The 19,972-nt window shown below is 30.0% G+C and overlaps 3 protein-coding genes and 1 long non-coding RNA gene across 7 annotated transcripts in view; 2 read left to right on the forward strand and 2 right to left on the reverse strand.

The window, feature by feature from the left end:
• Positions 1-3,525: 3,525 nt before the first annotated feature.
• Positions 3,526-7,324, forward strand: LOC140819945 (uncharacterized). 2 transcript variants are annotated; one of them, XM_073180220.1, is made up of 4 exons: positions 3,526-4,389; positions 4,700-4,771; positions 4,860-6,851; positions 6,946-7,324. In XM_073180220.1, the coding sequence occupies exons 1-4, from the start codon at positions 3,540-3,542 to the stop codon at positions 7,296-7,298; spliced, it is 3,267 nt and encodes a 1,088-aa protein (XP_073036321.1). In that variant the 5' UTR covers positions 3,526-3,539; the 3' UTR covers positions 7,299-7,324. The 2 variants fall into 2 exon arrangements, with proteins under 2 accessions (XP_073036321.1, XP_073036322.1); XM_073180221.1 differs by having other exon boundaries at positions 3,526-3,909.
• A 3,328-nt stretch (positions 7,325-10,652) lies between these two features.
• On the forward strand, positions 10,653-11,643 carry LOC140819948 (uncharacterized). Its single transcript, XR_012115322.1, has 2 exons — positions 10,653-10,786; positions 11,235-11,643. It is a non-coding gene; the product is annotated as an uncharacterized lncRNA (long non-coding RNA).
• LOC140819946 (pentatricopeptide repeat-containing protein At2g27800, mitochondrial-like) overlaps positions 10,794-19,972 on the reverse strand; it is an 82,270-nt gene continuing 73,091 nt past the window's right edge. The window contains exon 4 of the transcript XR_012115319.1: positions 10,794-11,005. The gene's annotated coding sequence lies outside the window, so the exon portion shown is untranslated. The remainder of the gene's footprint in view (positions 11,006-19,972) is intronic.
• Positions 11,748-19,972, reverse strand: part of LOC140819947 (uncharacterized) — a 32,589-nt gene continuing 24,364 nt past the window's right edge. Inside the window, exons 1-6 of one of the 3 annotated variants that reach the window (XR_012115321.1) lie at positions 15,200-15,498; positions 13,940-14,013; positions 13,771-13,874; positions 13,605-13,670; positions 12,047-12,372; positions 11,748-11,970 (exon numbers count right to left, since the gene is read on the reverse strand). Coding sequence is in view for 2 of the 3 variants with exons in the window: in XM_073180225.1 (XP_073036326.1) it covers positions 12,103-12,372; positions 13,605-13,670; positions 13,771-13,874; positions 13,940-14,013; positions 15,200-15,267 (582 nt within the window). In the remaining variant the exon portion in view is untranslated. Of the gene's footprint in view, positions 12,373-13,604; positions 13,671-13,770; positions 13,875-13,939; positions 14,014-15,199; positions 15,499-19,972 lie in introns of those variants that run through there. The other 2 variants (XM_073180225.1, XM_073180226.1) reach the window with 2 other exon arrangements.

Below are 19,972 nucleotides of genomic sequence, written 5' to 3' on the forward strand. Positions count from 1 at the left end.
ATCTTAGGATTCATTACTTGTTATATCTGTGGTGTTTTAGTAATTTGACTGAAAGTCTCAACCGCTCTAAAAGTTACAAGGAGTTTCTACTTAGGCAGTTGATAAGACCTTTGAAGCGGGTTGTTTTAAAAGATTTGTAAAATCAAAGTCTTCTAGTGAATTCTTTCTTAAGTAGAAGAAGTAATGATTTTGCCTGTGAACTTCTATATATTTTGTGTCATTTAATCTACTGTATTTATTATCTTGTTGACTATCTACATTAAGTACATAATAATCAAAAGAATCATTGGATTGTACTTCCGCATTATTTTTAGTCCGACTGTTTCCTTAGAATTGAGAAAAACAAGTATTGCGTAGCTAACACTATCAAGATCGCTCGAAAAGATCTTAAAAGTGTTTATTCACCTCCCCTCTAAATACATTACCAATCCTAACAAGTGGTATTAGAGCGGTTTTCTATTCTCTCCTTTGATACACATATATCACATATATATGTATATATATGAATATATATACTCAAATGACATTGTTTAACAAGATTTCAATGTTCTCAAAATAAAATTATGATAACTAAAAAATTTGTATAAAGACACATTTAGCTACTCAGGATGATAACATTTGGTATGTCATCATCGATGGTCCAATAAAAATTCTAAAGGCAAATACAACCGTTGCTGAACCTAAAAAAATAGGAAAAAGACTCGGTTCAGTCTCATATATTTGACTCCTTTCTCGATTTGGTGTCAAATGTTTTAACATTTCCGATTTAGTTTTAAATGTTTCAAAAATTTACCCGAGTTGATTATTATGTTAATTTAATGGTTGAATTTACAAATTATTTTGATATATAGTTGACACGTGTAATTTTAATCATTAAACTGACATAAAATGAAACATTAGAGAAAAAAATCTGAGACTGAACCGGTTTTCCCCCACAAAAAAAAACAATTGTTAACAATACCAAATAAAACGGGCCTAATTTTTCCAAGCCCGCCCCCACCCCGGTTAAAAGATATCGAAAGCTGAACATAAACTAATTAACGATGTCGTGAGAAAATACAACAAATAAAACTAAAACAATAAAACAAACCCGATGATACATTAATGATACAATATTAATAATCATAAAAAATAATACGAAGATGATGATGATGGTATATAATGAATTTCTTGAATACGAACACACATTAACATTCGACACTGCTTGGTGTAAAGGATATACATTAATTGATTAACTCATCTCGTTTCTTTAAATATTTGTCTCAAATTTTATAAATGATTAGGGTTAAATCATATTGTTGTCCATATTTATTAATTTATCTTCTTATCTACCATATATTCTCGGACACGGATCCTCTGCTGTGCAGAGGAGAACAGCACAAGGTGCTGTTCTATTTTTTCTTTGTTATATAATTTATTTCTATTAAGTTAAATTAATTATTTTAAAATTAGATATTATTATATTAGTAATAATATTTTTACTTGTTAACAAATTTTTCGTATCACGAAAAAAATTCTACTCCGACTTTAAAAAATGTTTACTTGTAAAAAAAAATTTCATACTTGTTAACTTAAAATTTTTACACATCAAATAAATTCTAAATATCAAATTCAAGCAATAAATGTGTGATATTAGGAGTCGTTCTACTAATATTTTCAATAAAGAGCTTCATTTAGAAAAATACACTTTCATGAACCTTGTGAAATTATTTTAATAAGTATAAGAAAAACGTTTTTACCCAGGTCGGAGTAAACAAGTATGAAATTTTTTTTAACAAATAAACATTTTTTAAGGTCGAAGTAAAAAAAAAATTTCGTGATATGAAAAATTTGTTAATAAGTAAAAATATTATTACTAATATAATAATATCTAACTTTAAAATAATTAATTTAACTTAATATAAATAAATTTGTAAACCAATTAAGATATATAATTTGCATGACTTTGAATCTTCCCTGAGTCAACCATTGGCAAATTTGTCTTGTATTTTCAACAGTAATGAATTGAAAGCAATCTATATTTGTGACATTAGAAATAGTTTAGTTTAGGATTTATGCATGAACTCATAACACATCTTTATGCGAGCAATCGGATTTTTCGGAGAAAATAACTTAAGCAATGAAAATAATATTTTTAGATCAAACTTATCAATTGAAAGCTCGACTTTACACTTAAACATTCAGCTCAAATAGTTCAAGTAGTTTAACTCGAAAGAACTCGATGCGATATAAACTTGCATGGAGCGGAATGTAGTAACTCATGAGTACAAACCCCAAACTCCTCAACTCGATTATTTAGCTCAAACAATAGTGTGTTTGAAATTGGAGAGTTGATCTCTTGGGGTGTCGATTGGCCATGTAGTACATTTTTTACGAACAAACATAATTTTTGGTGTCGATCTTTTCTTCGTTTTCGATTAATTCTTTCATAACATTTTTATATAATGTAACATCACTAATTTTCTGAGCGCTAGGTCATCTCTAACCTCAAAATCTATTTCAGTGCAAGTTTTGTATTAAAATAATGTGATTCCTGTAAAAAATACAATATACATCCCCAATTAATTTATTTCAAATCTTACACTAAAAAAATATTATCGAAATATTTTTTTTAATATATAAATTCTTAATTAGTAGTGTTTATATTATATTATTAATATATGTAAATAATAATAATTAAGTTTTTAATTTAATTATTATATATAATTTAACTTTGCATTTGTATTTGAATTATGTGTTTCAATTTGCATTTGTATTTCAATTATGTGTTTCAATTTATTTATGAATTGTATTGTTATATTAATTATTTGCATTTGCATTAGACATTTATATTATTTATAAATCATTAAATCAAATCCTTCTCTAATTATAATTATTAAAAACAAATAATTGTATTAAAAAATAAAGTGATCGTACCAAATTGGAACAGACAAAGAAATGTGCTCCCTTTGGAGAAGAAAAGTCTCCGTTCCAAAAGAAAAGCTTACACTCTATTTTGTGGAAAGTTGATGGCAGAAGAAAATATCACTTGCCAAACTTCAACATCAACATCAACACAGCTTTAATTTAATATGATATATTAAATAAAAATATTTTTTTTAATTTTAAAATTAATATTATTCATATTTTATATCAACCTTTAGTTGGAGTATCGGTTAAGTAATAAACATTAGTTGGTCTGGAATTCCAATTACATTCGAAGTACCCAAAAGAACTTATTAAATTTACATATAAAATACATATTAAGCTCTCCTTTGCAAAGAATAATAAAGCCATACACTTAATTTTTTTTATAAAATTTGTATAAAATGACATCATGAGGAGATGTTTGTGCATAGATAGATGTTTGAATGACAAAATATTCAATAATTATTTCAAAATATTCAGAAAATGTCGACCCACAAATTGACGTGGAAGACTCGTTTTGGAGAAGACTCGTTTTGGGGAAGACTCGTTGACCCCATATTATTAATGATATACATAACTACAAAATAATATGCATCAATCTCCAGCATTAATTAAGAAGAAAATTAAATATCATGAAGAAACTCTTAGTTCCCATGTTTTTTTCACTTTTCGCATTACTCAATTGTTCTATATTTGTAACATTTGCGAGAACAAATCTGAACTTGACTACAGATGAAGAATCGCTTCTCGCATTCAAATCAAGAATCACTTCAGACCCTTTTAATATATTGGCAAGAAATTGGTCTACCATGAACGGAGCTTCATTCTGTTTCTGGGTTGGTGTTTCATGTGGTCGACGTAACAAGAGGATCACAGCTCTGGACCTCCATGGTTGGAATCTTGAAGGCACCATCGCACCACATCTTGGAAACTTGACGTTTTTGAGATCTTTGGACCTCGGTTCGAATAGCTTCACTGGTCGAGTACCGGAAGAATTATCAGGTTTGCGTAGATTGAAAGTGTTAAACTTAGGAGTCAACAATTTGACAGGCACTATTCCCATGTTTCTTGGTGCCTTAACAGAACTTGAGCAAATCTTGCTGAATAACAACAGTTTTACTGGTGTCATCCATACTTTATCCAACCTTTCAAAATTAGAGATATTTCGTATGTCCTATAATTCTCTACATGGAACTCTTCCACAAGAATTAGGCAATTTTTCATCCCTCCAAGGACTTGGTCTCACGCATAATAGCTTTTCAGGCACGATCCCGATGAACATGTGTGACAATTTGTCCAAACTAAACATACTCGCGTTATCTTTGAACAGTCTCTCTGGGGTGATTCCTTCAAACATATACAAGTGTAAATCACTGGAGATATTGTCCTTGTCGTTTAATGAATTTAATGGAAGCATACCAAAAGAGATTGGGGATTTGACAAAGCTCAAGGGATTATACATTGGCGCAAACAATCTTGAAGGTAAAACACTAAACTGAAGTAACAATTTAAGTTTCTAAACATTTCGAACACTTAATTAAGTCCCCAAAATAAGTACTTCAAGTCACTGAACATTTCGAAGTAAATTTCGAAGTAACAATTTTGATCTCTAAACTTTAAAAAATATGAAATATTTGAGGTTGAATGTGAAATGACTCTCCCAATATTAGATATAGTTCTTGTGTGTTAGAGTTCCATCTGTTATCTTCAACTTATCTTCTGTGAGAGTGCTTGATCTTACTTAATTGCAGAAAGCTTTCGATTCTAATTCTGTCCATTAATGAATTCACAGGCGCTATTCCAAAGCAAGTTGTAAACTTGACTCGACTCAAGTTCTTGGATATAGGACAAAACAAGATGACGGGTTTTCTACTTGCTACGCTAATTAATTCCTTCATATTATTACTAATTCCGTTGTTGGGATTTTTAGCCATTGCTAACTTTGTTTGCAGGAGAGATACCCTCTGAGCTTGGTAATCTTAAACTTGAGATTCTTTCCTTTTCTTCAAATGGCTTATCCGGGTCCATTCCTGTTTCCATTTTCAACATCTCAACGCTAACAGATTTGGGGCTTTCTTTCAACTACTTTGGAGGTCAACTTCCGAGAAATATGGGGATTTCGCTTCCAAATTTAGAATTCCTCGCTCTAAGTACCAACAACCTCAGTGGAGCTATCCCAAGTACTATAAACAATGCTTCTATGCTAGCTATCATAAGCATGGAAAACAACTCATTTACGGGTGAGGTACCGAATTTCAGCAATTTAAGGCATCTGGAGTGGCTACTTCTTGGAGGCAATAATCTGACTGGGGGAAATCCAAATCAAGAATTGGGATTTATCTATTCACTGGCCAATTGCCCTCATTTGGAGATGATGGATATATCATCAAACCAATTCAACGCCATCCTTCCAACTTCACTTGGGAATTTATCAGAATCCCTCTGGTTTTTCCGCGCAATTGATTGCTACTTTAAGGGACCCATTCCTCCTACAATTGGAAACTTGACAGGGCTCAAATCTATTCATTTAAATATCAATGAGTTAACTGGATTGATCCCGAAAACGATAGGGGAACTAACCCAAATTGAAGAGTTATTTCTTGGACATAATAGACTTGAAGGGCACATACCAACAGAGCTTTGCCGACTGAGCAGATTGAGTGAATTGCACTTGAGTGGCAACATGCTCAACGGCACAATACCAACATGCTTGGGGGATTTAAAATCCCTTAGGAGAGTGTACTTAGACTCCAACAGATTGACTTCTGTGGTACCAGACTTATGGAATATTGCAGGTCTTTTGGAACTAAACTTGTCCACTAACTTCTTAAGTGGAAACATATCATCGGAGTTCTCAAATTTGAAGTCACTGATGTATCTCGACTTCTCTAGGAATCAATTTTCAGGCGATATCCCAATCAATATCGGTTCCTTGCAGTCTTTGGAGAACCTGTCCTTCGCACACAATAACCTTCAAGGAAGTATTCCTAAGTCTACCGGAGACTTGCGAGGCTTGGTGTATTTGGATCTTTCGCACAATATTATCTCTGGATATATTCCGAAGTCATTAGAGTCACTTATGTTTCTAAGTTATATTAATTTATCCTACAATAGACTAGAAGGAGAAATCCCAAACGGAGGACGTTTCTCAAACTTTACAGCTCAATCTTTTACAAGGAACTATGCACTTTGCGGTGTTGTTCGACTGCAAGTTCCACCTTGTCACATTGAAGGCGTTGATAAGTCAAGCTCAAAATATGTTTCCTTCATCAAATACATCTTAGCTCCTATTGTAATAGTTATCTTGGCGGTGTCCTTGTCGATCTGGCTACTACGAAGAAGGAAAGCCAACAAAAAACAAAATCGAGTTGAGACCTCGTCAATTATTTCTTGGAGACGGATTTCTTACCATGAACTCCGACAAGCAACGGACAACTTTAGTGAAGGCAACATTATAGGAAGAGGGAGCTTTGGTTCAGTATACAAAGGGACACTCTCTGACGGGTTAATAATTGCGGTGAAGGTTTTCAACTTGCAACTAGAACGGGCCATCAAAAGCTTTGAAGTTGAGTGTGAAGTAATGAGCACCATTCGTCACAAGAATTTAGTTCGTGTCGTAAGTTGTTGCAGCAACATAGATTTCAAAGCATTGGTTTTGGAGTATATGCCTAATGGTAGCCTGGAGAAATGGCTTTATTCCTCTAATACTTCTTTGGATTTGCTACAGAGATTGAACATAGCAATTGATGTTGCTCTAGCTCTTGAATATCTTCATCATGGGATTCCGTCACCAATCATTCATTGCGATTTAAAGCCTAGTAACATCCTGATCGACCAAGATATGATAGCACATGTCGGCGATTTCGGAATCTCCAAACTCTTTGGAGAAGGGGAGGCTTTTCATCATACAATCACATTGGCAACCATCGGCTATATGGCACCAGGTGATCATAACCTTTTTTATTTCTTTCAACACTATAATTTTCTCTTTTAATCTGACAATTTGAACCGTGAACTAAAAAAAAATCTTGTTATCAGAGTATGGATCAGAAGGGAAAGTATCAACAAGCTGTGATATTTACAGTTATGGCATGACATTGCTGGAGCTATTTACGAGTAAGAAGCCGACTGACGACATGTTTACAGAAGAAATGAGCTTAAAGGATTGGGTGAGTGAAGCATTACAAGAAAACATAGTGACTGAAATTGCTGCTGATGGCTTGCTCGTCCAAGAAAACCGACATTTCTGGGCAAAGGAGCAGTGTGTGTCGTCGATTTTCGACTTGGCGATGAAATGCTTGGCCATTTCACCACAGGAGAGAATCAACATGATTGAAATAGTGGTGACACTCAAAAAGATCAAATCCTCATTTCTAGCAAGCACGAGGTAGAAACCGGCACAAATTCTTGCACAAATCTATACATCTATATACTTGTAAAAGTGTGGATAATTTCACATTTTGTCTATTAATTAATAATTAATAGTATTTAACCACATTTTATGGTTATGATTTTGTGCTTTTTACTTTCTTCCCTTGTCTTTCTTTCATTATAATAATATTTAATTTAGTCATATTTCATTTTAAAAAAATTTATTTCATTATATATATACATATAAATGTGTGAATGATAGAAAAGTTTTCTAATTGTTGTAAATAAGTGTGAGAAATAAAGTTGAGTTATATTTATATTTTATTTTGTATGTAGCAAATAAGTCATCTCCATGTTCTTAAATGTTTGAGTCAATTTTTAAAAAACATACTATTAAATTTACTTAATATTAATATCAATTATTTTTTCCATTTTAATAAATTTCTTGGACTTTCATTTAAATTCTAACTTAAATTAATTACGTTATTTATTGTGTTATTTTACTATCATTTGAACACATTCAATGAATTATTAAAAATAAATTTTAATTTAATTAGATTTTTAAAAAAAAAACTTCATAAAATTATATATATATATAATAATAATCATTATTATTTTTAAACTAAATAAAACGAATTGAATTGAAAATAAAATTATATTTAATCAAAATTTTAAATTTATTTTATCAAACTATTAATTTATAAATGCATGAACAAATATAATATTTTATAAACCTAAATTTAATTATGAATTTAAATAATATTAATAAAAAATTAATAAATTAGAATTAGAAGTACCTATAAAAATGTGGACAAATGAATCGTTCATCCACATACATTGGATGATATGATACTAGAAAAATATTGTTTTACAATTGCTAAAATGAGAAAGAAATATATAAAAAATCAATCAATTTTTTCATTAGTTTTTTCTTTTATTGTTTGTAATTAACAAAAATGAAGAAAAAGTTGAAGATATGAACCTAATATATTGATTACCTTCTAATAATAATCAATTGAATTGGAAAATATTATTATACTTAAGTAATTATATTTTATTCTAATTCAAATTTAATAATTTTTTAATGTCGAATATATATAGAATTCATCAACAATGTATATGATTTTATTTTTCAAACGATAAAAAAAATCTTTAAAATATAATATATAGTGAAAACGAATTCAAATTTTCTGTTAATAGCTTCTTTTTCAATTGTTAACAAACATAATTACCCCCATTATTAAATAACATATGTGGTAATTTCACATTTAGTTAATTAATAATTAATACTAATTAACTATATTTTATGGTTATGATTTTGTGATTTTGACTTTTTTTCTCTTGTCTTTCTTTCATTATAATAATATTTAATTAAATCATATTTCTTTTTAAAAAATTATTTTATTATACATATACATATAAATGTGTGGATGTGTTGGGTGCAATAATTGTCCTTGCTTGGTAGAGCGATCGAACCGTGGTGCTTGAGCTGCTGTGTGGTTTAAAATATTTGAGTTGCACCATTACCAATAGTTATAGCTTCTGGTAAAACGGCAAACACTCGGTCCTACAATTGGTATCAGAGTCAAGGTCACGGGTTCGATTCTCATTGATTGCAAGGAGTGCAATTATTGGGAGGGAGATTGTTGGGTTCAATAATTGTCCTTGCTTGGGAGAGCGATCGAACCGTGATGCTTGAGCTGCTGTGTGGTTTAAAAGATTTGAGTTGCATCATTACCACTAGTTATAGCTATTGGTAAAGCGGTAAGCACTCGGTCCTACAGGATGATAGAAACATTTTCTAATTGTTGTAAATAAGCGTGAAAAATAAAGTTGAGTTATATTTATATTTTAGTTTGTATATATCAAATAAGTCATCTTCATTTTCTTAAATGTTTGAGTTAATTTTTAAAAAACATACTATTAAATTTACTTAATATTAATATCAATTATTTTTTCCATTTTAATAAGTTTCTTGGATTTTCATTTAAATTTTAAATTAAATTAATTACATTATTTGTCGTTCAATTTCACTATCATTTGAATACATTCAATGAATTATTAAAAATAAATTTTAATGTAATTAGATTTTTTAAAAAATTATATATGAAGGACCCATGATAATATATCTGAGTGCTTTGAATGAAGAGTCATTCAAATAAATTCTAAATTAAATATTGACAAATGAAAAAATAAAAATTTTAAAATAATCATTATTACATTTAAATTAAATAAAACGATTTGTATTGAGAATAAAATTATATTTAATCAAAATTTTAAATTTATTTGTCAAACTATCAATTTCTAAATTTATGAACAAATATAATATTTTTTAAACTTAAATAATTGTGAATTTAAATAACATTAATAAAAAATTAATAAATTTGAATCAGAAGTACTTATAAAAAGTGTGGACAAATAAATCGTTCATCCACATACATCGGATGATATGATACTAGAAAAATATTGTTGTACAGTTGCTAAAATGAGAAAGAAATACGTAGAAAATCAATCAATTTTTTCATTAGTTTTTTCCCACGTAATTTTGAAAATGAATAAAAAAATTTGAATGATTAATTGTTTTAATTACTCTCATAGATTCTATTTTATTTAAGTCTTCCCGTAATTATATTTAATTAAATATTACTCAATTATAACAATAATGCCATGACAATTTATTTGTATTTGTAGAGTTAGTTACATATATGTATATAATGACAATTATATTGACAAAAAGATAATGAAACATTAAATAAAAAAATCAATAAACACTTAATTTGAACAAAAAAAATTATATTTTGAGCTTATTCACATATGTTATCACAATTGATATTTTTCGACTTATTTTTCTATAAAAAAATAAATGACGACATCTATTATATGCAAAACAAAACAAAAAAGTAGAGTCAATGTTATATAGATAAAATTATTATCAAATTATTTTAAAAATGACACAAATGAGTCAAAAGGAGTAAGAGCAAGATATTCCGACAAATAATTCTTAGTATAACGTTATCATAACTAAATTGGAAGTTATGTTGATATAATGAGAATCACCCGTTGTGCAAATAATATATACAAATTAGAATCTAAATGAGAGGGAGAAAATAATCTATAATTAATTTTATATATTTTATGTTAAAATTCTAAATTTTTATCTTTGTGAGGCCTTTGAATTTGTATAGAGGAATATATAATTTTATCTATTACAATGAATTGTAAACAATTAAGTTATGATAATTATAACACTTAAACTAATATGATATAATAAATTTTAAAATATGAAAAAAAAAATTAGACCAATATAAAAATGACATTATCATCATTCATCTAACAACTTTAAAATATTTCTTATTAGTCGCAATTTTGAAGAAAAAAGTTGAACAAAGTTAGGCACCGTACGATTGTGTCTTCGCTTGAGAGATTTTGTTTTACTGTGTGCACATGGCGGCGATGAACGGATTCAGATGTGCTTCCAAGCTACTCCATTCCACTCCCCTCAATTTAGGTTTCTCTTTCGACTGGGCTATCTATGATAGTTTCAGAAGTTTGATGAGAAGGGTGTCTTATGATTTACATGACATCTGTATTTGTTGTATTAATGAATTTCTTTTGCTTACAAAAATGTATGATATAGTCAAGCCTTGGAAATTCTTTTTATGACTTAGATAACACCATTTCTCCCCCTTGTATGAAAACTTGTGCTACAACTAGGAGCCAATATTACCTGCTTCACCCCTCTAGAAGCCAAAGTTTGGCATTTCTAGACCATTCTCTAGTCGAACGCTGTTCTGGGTATTCTCTGCATGATTCGGGTTTTCTGTATCTTTTTCTACATGTCGACTCAAGATAATAAGAAAATCTATCATTCTATGACAGTGAATAGGGGAATTCACTCGGTTTTTTTACATCTTTTTCTACATGAGATAATAAGAAAATCTATCATTCTATGACAGTGAATAGGGGAATTCACTCGACTAGTGTGAAGAAGATGGGGGGAGGGCATGGTCATGACGAGCCTTTCTATCTTCATGCCAAGCACATGTACAACTTGGACAGGATGAAAAATCAGAAACTGACAATGACACTCGGTGTTCTTGCCGCATTCGGCATCGGTGTTGGTGTCCCTATCTATGCTGTCATCTTTCAGCAGAGGAAGACCGCCTCAGCCTAAATGTTCTCACCGCCAATCCCTTGTTTTCTTTCAATAAAGTAGACTGTTTTGAACTGCCCTGTGTAGACAAAAGCCAGGAATTTGTTGTTTTGAGGAATTGCTCAGGTTTTCATCGGGCACTTTGCTTTGTAATCTGAAAAAATGTAGTTGTTTTACTGCTGACTTTATCATTGAAGAATTTATTGGGTAAATTCGAATGCACAAGTAGTACGGTAGAGAGCTTTCTTCAAAGGTTCATACCATTTTAAGAATCCGAGAACCTTTGAAGAAACCTCTCGGATAGTAAGAAAATCAATGCAAAATTAACATTAAATAAGACAAATCAAGATATTTTTCCAGTTTGACTGCATCTTTTTTTGAAATAGATGCAAATGAAAAAAACTCAACTCGCACCAAATTCTTTTTCCTCTATACTGTTATTTGCTCGCCCCCTCACAAATAAATGAGAGTGGGATGGACAAGGACATAAGAAAAAATTGATTGGAAGCATCCAAATTTTTGGTGAGATAGAGATCAAACTCGAGCTTGGGATGGACAAGGACATAAAGAAAATTTGATTGGAAGCGTCCAAATTTGGTAAGATAGAGATCAAACTCGAGCTTGGGGAGTAACACGACTAATATCTTGTCTCTGGTAAAATGTAAATGACACTATATCCAAATGCTAGAAAAAGCGTCTTCAAGTGCCCTTTTCTTGCTCATCTCTATACTCCACCCCCCTGCCCTGGCTGCTTTTTCCCCTCGAAGTTTCATCTTTTCCTCATCTTTGTAGTCGACTCCCATCATTTCGTGACTAGAGCCCAGAGGAAGGGGCTGTGGGGCCATTCCTGTTGGACGGGGCTGAGCAATTCCGGCCCCGGCCAGCGCTGGTGCATAATGCCCTTGAGTACCAGTGCTGCTTCCAGCTTGGGAGCTTGATGACTAAATGGTTGATGTAAGAATAAAAAAACACATTAAACAAAGGCTAAACCATATCAAAGATATAGAGTGAGATGATAACAGAAGAAAGCACATGCATAGCTTGCATGATAGCAAAATAAAAAAGGCCATTGACAAGGAAAGACTTGGAGATGCATCTTTCAATTGGTATTGTACAGTCAGATCCTATCTAATTCATTTTTCTTAATTTAAGGAAATCAAAGAACCAAGGATCTGATTGATTAAAAATTTTGAAATCAAGAATTTTAAATCAAGCTTTAACACCTGTGCCACTACCAGTGATGGCAATAGATTACAAAATCCACCCAATAATAGTATCATTTAAAATCGATGCATCATACACATCATTTTTTCAACTCGAATCATTATGTCCAAATACAAGATCAGAAAATTCGCAACATGGTGTTTGACAAATTAAAGCAGGAAAACAAAAAGACATGTAAGATTAAAGTTTGAAGGCAAAGAAACAAACACAAACAAATGGCTTTGTTCTACCTAAGGAATATAAAACCGCATATTCATGTTAAAAAGTAGACAAGTCTTTCCAATGTACTACATAGTTGTAGTGCATGATTGGTAGCTTAACTGAGAGTTTTCATAATGAATGGTTATAATCTAAAAAAAGACAACCTTTGGTGTGAAATATAATAACATTCCATTGGATCCGAGCGATCATTCTATATTATGAAAATTCATTGTGTCAAGGGAAATAACATATCTTAACTTCATGTGACCGCTTCGCAACTAGTTGTTACGGCAAAAGCGCTCTCATGTGATAGTTATTGAATGAGAGCTACGAACTACTTCATCAAATGAAAATGAATACAGCAAATGAGAAACCATTTAGTACTAAGTTTCACTCGACCGTTGAAATTCATGGATTTAGGGAGTTACACAGCATTGAACTAACAATGCCAGAAATGAAATAATTCAACAAAGAGGAACAAATTTACAACATTCATGAAGGTACCCTAGTTATGCTAACTGAATTTGTGGCTATTACGAGAGAAAGACCACCATCATTTCCTCCAATAGGTAAAGCACCATTCACGGTAAATAGCATTGATACTCATGAGATGAAACAAAAGAGAGCCAGGAAAAGATGATAGGAAAGAGCAACTACTAGACTTGATAACGGCTGTGAAAGGTGAATGAAGTTATTGTAACTAAGCCACAAATGCCATGTCATTCAAAATGCAATAAAATTAACCCACCACATCAACACCAGTCTGCACAAGCTGCCCCCTGCTTGCTGTCAGAGCTGCTGCATATTCCTCGGCCTACTTGACCAAAGAAACACCAATAATCGATAAAACAGTTCTTTTTACCACAACTACTATCCTAAGAGCAACACTTAATGCAACAAAAAATTGACAAAACCTTGCGAGCTTGAGCATTCATGATCTGTTCAGCATTCTCTCTCTGGTACTGAGCAATTCTCACTTCAATAGCGGGAACATCTATTCCTTCAGATAAATTCACAACTGCAAGCAAATATTTTCAGATGAACACTGACACAGAGCATCCCACAATAAACAGGTACACTTACTCATGTCCTCTACTTCCTCCAGGTAATCATTGTATTCCCTTAATGATGTGAAATCTTCCACTCTTTTATTGTATCTGTCAGTTTGAGATGTTACATGTACAGACATTTAGTAACCCAATAAAGAATGGTAGGGTGATAAAATAAGATATGCATTGATGCCCTTGTTTACCCAAATAAAAACAACAATCAAGTAAATGATGGTAAAACCATAAGTTGAGAGAAGAACATAAAAATAATAATTTCGCAGAAATTATACAACATAAGCGTACAATTCAGAGAAGGAACATACTGTCGCACCCTTTTGCAAAAGAAATATTAGGTTCTTTAAACTATGAACTCTTCCATGCTTTGATTTCAAGTGGGACATTGTCATGTATACAAATTTAGAAGTAACCTCAAGATAGAAGCCTTAAGATTCATCCAAAAGAGATTCTTTGATATTCTGAATTTCTCAAATAAATCTATAAACCAATTAACTAATACGAATCTACATCTGAAAATACCCACAAAATATTCTTATGCACATGGAAATTAATGACAGGACATTAAACAAGTTTATAAAATTTATGACAATATTTCTATCAAGTAAATATTATTCTAGGAAACCAAAAAAATACCCTCTCCTGCTCTGAATCATTCACCAAATAATCATTCTCAATTCGGTACAGCTACATGTGGATGAAATGATTTCGCAACTTTTGATTCTAAATCCTCACGTAATTTTTTTAATCCATGGGTTCGGATTCTTCAACTTCACTTCAAGTTATTTTTAATTCAAAACAAGGCAATTTAAATTCTCAACTTTAGCAGTCATTTCGAATCATTTCTTCCAAATCCATTCCATAAATGATTCGATCCAAGTGCAACACATGGGTGCATTTGAATTGAGCTATTTGAAACAAAGAGATTTCAATTTCACACCTCGAAAATTGAAGTATTTGTATAAACAAATATAGATGTTTTCAAATGCACCAACCATTGGTCTCAGTTAAAATCCAAACTTCAACTTCGTTCTCAAATCAAATTCTTTGATTCATAGGATACCAAATCCTCTTGCTGCTAGCAATTTCCAATAAAATGACAAATTTGATACAAAACAGCCGGTTAAAGTGCTAAGCTAACATTATTTTGGCCAATTTCCACCTACTGTTCACTAGCAAAAGTCGAAAACAAAACCATAAAATCTCTTTTAAACGAGTTAAAAAGACAAATACGTTATAGATTTTAAGCATAATCAAGATACCAAAACAACAAGCTTACATGCTGGCAATCCGCTTCCGAATGGCCATTTCCTTAGAAAAGGCATTTGTTCCAGAAGCCACCACCATTCTTTAAATTGGAATTCGAGTGGGATGATTTTCTTTGAAATAATGTATCTTTTTTCAAAATTGCGAGCTCCTAGGGATTAATTTAGCCAAAGAATCCATCAAAGGATGCAGGCCCACGACCGGGAAGAGGTGGAGCCACCGCTCGAGGCGGCGGACTGGGCCAGGTTGGGTCTAGAAATTAGGGGAGGTACGAGAGAGAGTGTGTTGAAATCTCTGAATTTTATTCGAACAAAATCATATCAATAATCCAAAATTATTATAGACCACACAAAATGGGGAAATTACTGATAAATCCCTGATCAGTAACACAAATTAGTGTTCAGTCCCTATATCAAGAAAATTTGGGTTTTTTTCAAAAATAATTTAAAAATAAAATTTAATTTCAAAAAAAATTTTTAAAAAAAAGTGTTTGAAAACTACCCTAATAATCTAAACTTTTGAATAATTAATTCACCATGTCATCTGAAATTCACACGAAAATTAATTAACACAATATATATATATATATATATATATATATAAATATGAGAATTTCTATTTATCTTTTTATTAATTATTTGCTTTACTTGTCTCTTTTTTCCCTCCTTATTAATTGTTTGTTTCAATTGATTGCTTTAAATATGTCTTTTTCCACCTTATTCATGTTATAAATATGTGTGATTATTAGTATTTTTTTATGTTTATAGGCATTATAATATATTTTTTTAATCCAATGATTTATATTTTTTTTTATCTTTTTATTATGTAAATTAATATTTGATCTTTTTTATGCTTACTCGCATTATAATAAGTTATTTTTAATCCAATGATTTAGATTTTTTGTATATTTTCATTATATAAATTAAATTAATTAAAGTTTAGAAATAGTCCATTGATGAATTGTGAATTTTTTTTATTTCTTATTACTTTTTTTAATGTCCTCATTCATTTTTTTTAGTGACGTTGACTATAACTTACGCGTTTAAAAAAACATTTGCAAAGGTTTATATTAAAAAAATATTTTAAAAAAATATAGTGAAAAAATTTATTGTGATCAACCTTTTCTATAAAAAAAGTTTCTAATTTTTTAATCTTTTTACTTGTGACCGTTGGCTATAATTTACGTGTTTAAATAAAAGATTTTTGCAACCAACATTTTTTGTGGTTTATATTTATAAATTATTTGAATATAATATGGTAAAAGATCATTCTAATTAGAGCCGTCAATTTGGGTTGAGACCGTCGGTTTGGCCCGCACCGCCAAACAATTTAAGTGAGTTGAGTTGAAATTTTGTCGACCCATTTAAAGGTGAAAATGAGCATGCACGAGTTTATATTAAATATTTATATATCTAATATCATCGATTTTCAATTATGAATTTCTCATATAAATTGGAGAATATCATCTTGATTTTGAAATTATGATGTTACTATATTGTCCATTATATAAATATATGACTTTAGATGTGAATTTTCATTTATCTTCTTATTAATTGTTTGTTTTAATTGTCTCTCTTTTTCCCTCCTTATGAATTGTTTGTTTTAATTTATTGCTTTAAATGTGTCTTTTTTTTTTTATACCTTATTCATGTTATGAATATGTGTCATCATTAGTATTTTTTTTTATGTCTAAACACATTATAATATATTATTTTAATCCAATGATTTATATTTTTTATTTATATTTTAATTATGTAAATTAGTATTTGGTCTTTTTTTATGCATACTCACATTATAATATGTTATTTTTAATCCAATAATTTAGATTTTTTTTATATTTTCAATATGTAAATTAAATTAATTAAAGTTTAGAAATAGCACATTGATAAATTGAGAATTTCCTTTGATGTCTTATTACTTTTTTTTAATGTCCTCATTCATTTTTTTTAGTGAAATTGACTATAACTTATTCGTTTAAAAAAACATTTGCAAAGGTTTATATTTAAAAAATATTTTAATAAAATATAGTGAAAAAATTTATTGTGATATACCTTTTGTATAAAAAAGTTTCTAATTTTTTAATCTTTTTACTTGTGACCGTTGGCTATAATTTACGTGTTTAAATAAAAAAAATTTGCAACCAACTTTTTTGTGGCTTATATTTATAAATTAATAAAATACGGTAAAAGATCATTCTGATTAGAGCCGTCAATTTGGGTTGAAACCGTCGGTTTGGCCCGCACCGCCAAACAATATAACTGAGTTTGGTTGAAATTTTATCAGCCCATTTAAAAGTGGAAATGAGCCCACACGATTTTATATTAAACATCTATATATATAATATCATCGATTTTCAATCATGAATTTCTCATATAAATTGGAGAATATCATCTTGATTTTAAAATTGTGATGTTACTATATTGTCCACAAATTATGGGTTATTGAGCTATTTTGGCGGTTATTGAAAATTGAGTGTCAAAATTGACATTTGAATTGTGTTTTTGGATTCCTGACAATATGTTCGTCAACATAATATTTTTAAATTATTTTTATCGGTATCGTGATGGGTAAACACATTTATTACGATATATAAATATTATCATCTCTTTAACTTAGTATTCACTTTAATATTTGACATATTATGGTTCTTGGCCAAACGAGGAATAATAAATTCAAGTAATTTATTGTAATTTGTTTTATTATACAACAATTCTTGTCAAACTCAATGATTGTGGATTTAACATCTATTAAATCAGCACATTAAAGAGTATGTCAAATAAACTAATTGAGTAACAACATATTCTTAAATTTCCTGATTAATTTTTTATCTCGATAAATTGTTTCATTCAGTATTTTAAATTATAAGACACCGTTACTATAGCTAGAGACACGAAATTTTTTAAAAAAATGTTCTTAAGGATTCAATCATTAACTCATACGGAAAAACAATTATCAACATATTATATTGAAAACATTCTAATTAATTCAGCATACACACTGAAAATTTGCTAATTAATTAAGAAAAATCCATTTACAATAATCATATTTAATATTATTGGACTAACATCATTTGTTTCATAAAAATTAATCACAATTATTTATTACTATGTTAATCTTTAAATCTGAATTATGAAGTATATTAATACATTTATTTGACAATTAAGTATTAATATTTTAAAGTATATTAATTTTATATGTATATTGTATGAGCGCAATACTTTTATTCTTGATTATAAAAATTCAATAAAAATTCTGAAAAAGAATTAGGTAAGGTATAAAAAATTACACAATTAATAAAAAAAACTAAATAATTGTCTATTACCTATAAATTACTAATATCGACTTCAAAAGATTAAAGTTGGTGAGAGTAGAGACCATTATTTACTAAAAAAATTAAAAGTTAATGTTTGAATGAATCGCACTGGTTTACTGTCACACTGCAAAGTTAGTGAAATAAAAATGAAAGATAAAACGAGTTAATAAAAATATTATAATGGGTTAAGTTGAATGAAACTCATATATATAAGTATCTCATTTGGTATAAGTAGTTAACTCACCTTATATTTTGTCACTGCACAAAGTGAAAGTTCATACACTGTAGCGTTCTACATTTTCTTAATTGTTCTCTTGATTTCAAATTTAATTCCATCATTTATTAGTTTTTAGAGATATCATAGAATTTTTCTAAGCACCTAATCTTAAATGATCAAATAACCAAATAATTATTATACTTTGTATACAACAATAAATATATTAATACATTTGAAGATAGAAAAAGTAATGTATTGTGAACACTATGATTATCTAATTTCAATATTAAATTTAACATTCTAAATTCAAAAATGTGTTTTTTGAGATAAAGACTATGATGATAGTGTTGGGGATCGACTTAGAGTTTAGAGGGGGTGTGCGGAAAACGATCTGATGGTTTTGTGGTAAAGATACTTAAAACAGTAGGCAGTAGACAGTGGTTGTTTCTGGAAGTTCGAAGATAAAATCTTCTACGTCTTCTATTCTTCTGTTTCCAGAAGTATCACTAAAAGACTTTGGATTTTACAATACAACTCTTGTACACACCCACTTCAGTAGGACTTACCCTTCGTGTACTGAAACTCTTAGTTTCACAACACAAATGAATGAATACAACAAAGTTCTGGAAAAGACTCTTTCAGATTACAGACTCTTCTCGATAATGTATAGTAAAGTGAATAGCTTATGAAGAGATAAAGAAACTACAGCACAAGATGATCTCGGAAGATCAGATATATGCTATGAAAAGTGTGCTGGTTTCTTTGTATATTGAGCTTGTAGATAAGAAAGTAGTAGTTGATTGCTCAAACGTTACAAAAACCAATACTAGTGAAAGAATAAAACAACTCCCTTGTTAAGACGAGCAACAAATTGCATCTTAAACCTCTAACAAACTGTATAACCAAAATACAGAGAATGCATCAACTGAGAAGTGAAAAATCTTCAAATACCAACACACTAATCAAAACAGTGATTAGGTGTTGTCTTCAAATATTGTCAACACTTCGCAGCAACATTTTAACAAAGCACGAGATTGCTTCGATCTCGAAAACTCTTCGCACAAATTAGTCTCTCAAAGTTTCACACAAACTCTCCTCTTCTCATTAATTCATCAACCTTCATCATCTAGACCGAGACTCTTTCCTTGTATTTATAACCTCTCTTTAGAGTCCTATCAAACATGGAAACCAATTCCATTAGGCAACAAACTCTTTTAAAACAAGGATATCATATCTTAGAGATATTATGAGTCATA

The sequence above is a fragment of the Primulina eburnea genome, chromosome 18 (genome assembly GCF_022965805.1).
Source record: "Primulina eburnea isolate SZY01 chromosome 18, ASM2296580v1, whole genome shotgun sequence".
Lineage (NCBI taxonomy): Eukaryota > Viridiplantae > Streptophyta > Magnoliopsida > Lamiales > Gesneriaceae > Primulina > Primulina eburnea.

Excerpts from the sequence above, each read along its gene's own strand:
- LOC140819945 (XM_073180220.1), top strand. The coding sequence starts at position 3,540 with ATGAAGAAACTCTTAGTTCCCATGTTTTTTTCACTTTTCGCATTACTC. Across the intron at positions 4,772-4,859 it reads AGGACAAAACAAGATGACGG|GAGAGATACCCTCTGAGCTT; the intron begins GTTTTCTACTTG and ends CTTTGTTTGCAG. Across the intron at positions 6,852-6,945 it reads CATCGGCTATATGGCACCAG|AGTATGGATCAGAAGGGAAA; the intron begins GTGATCATAACC and ends TCTTGTTATCAG.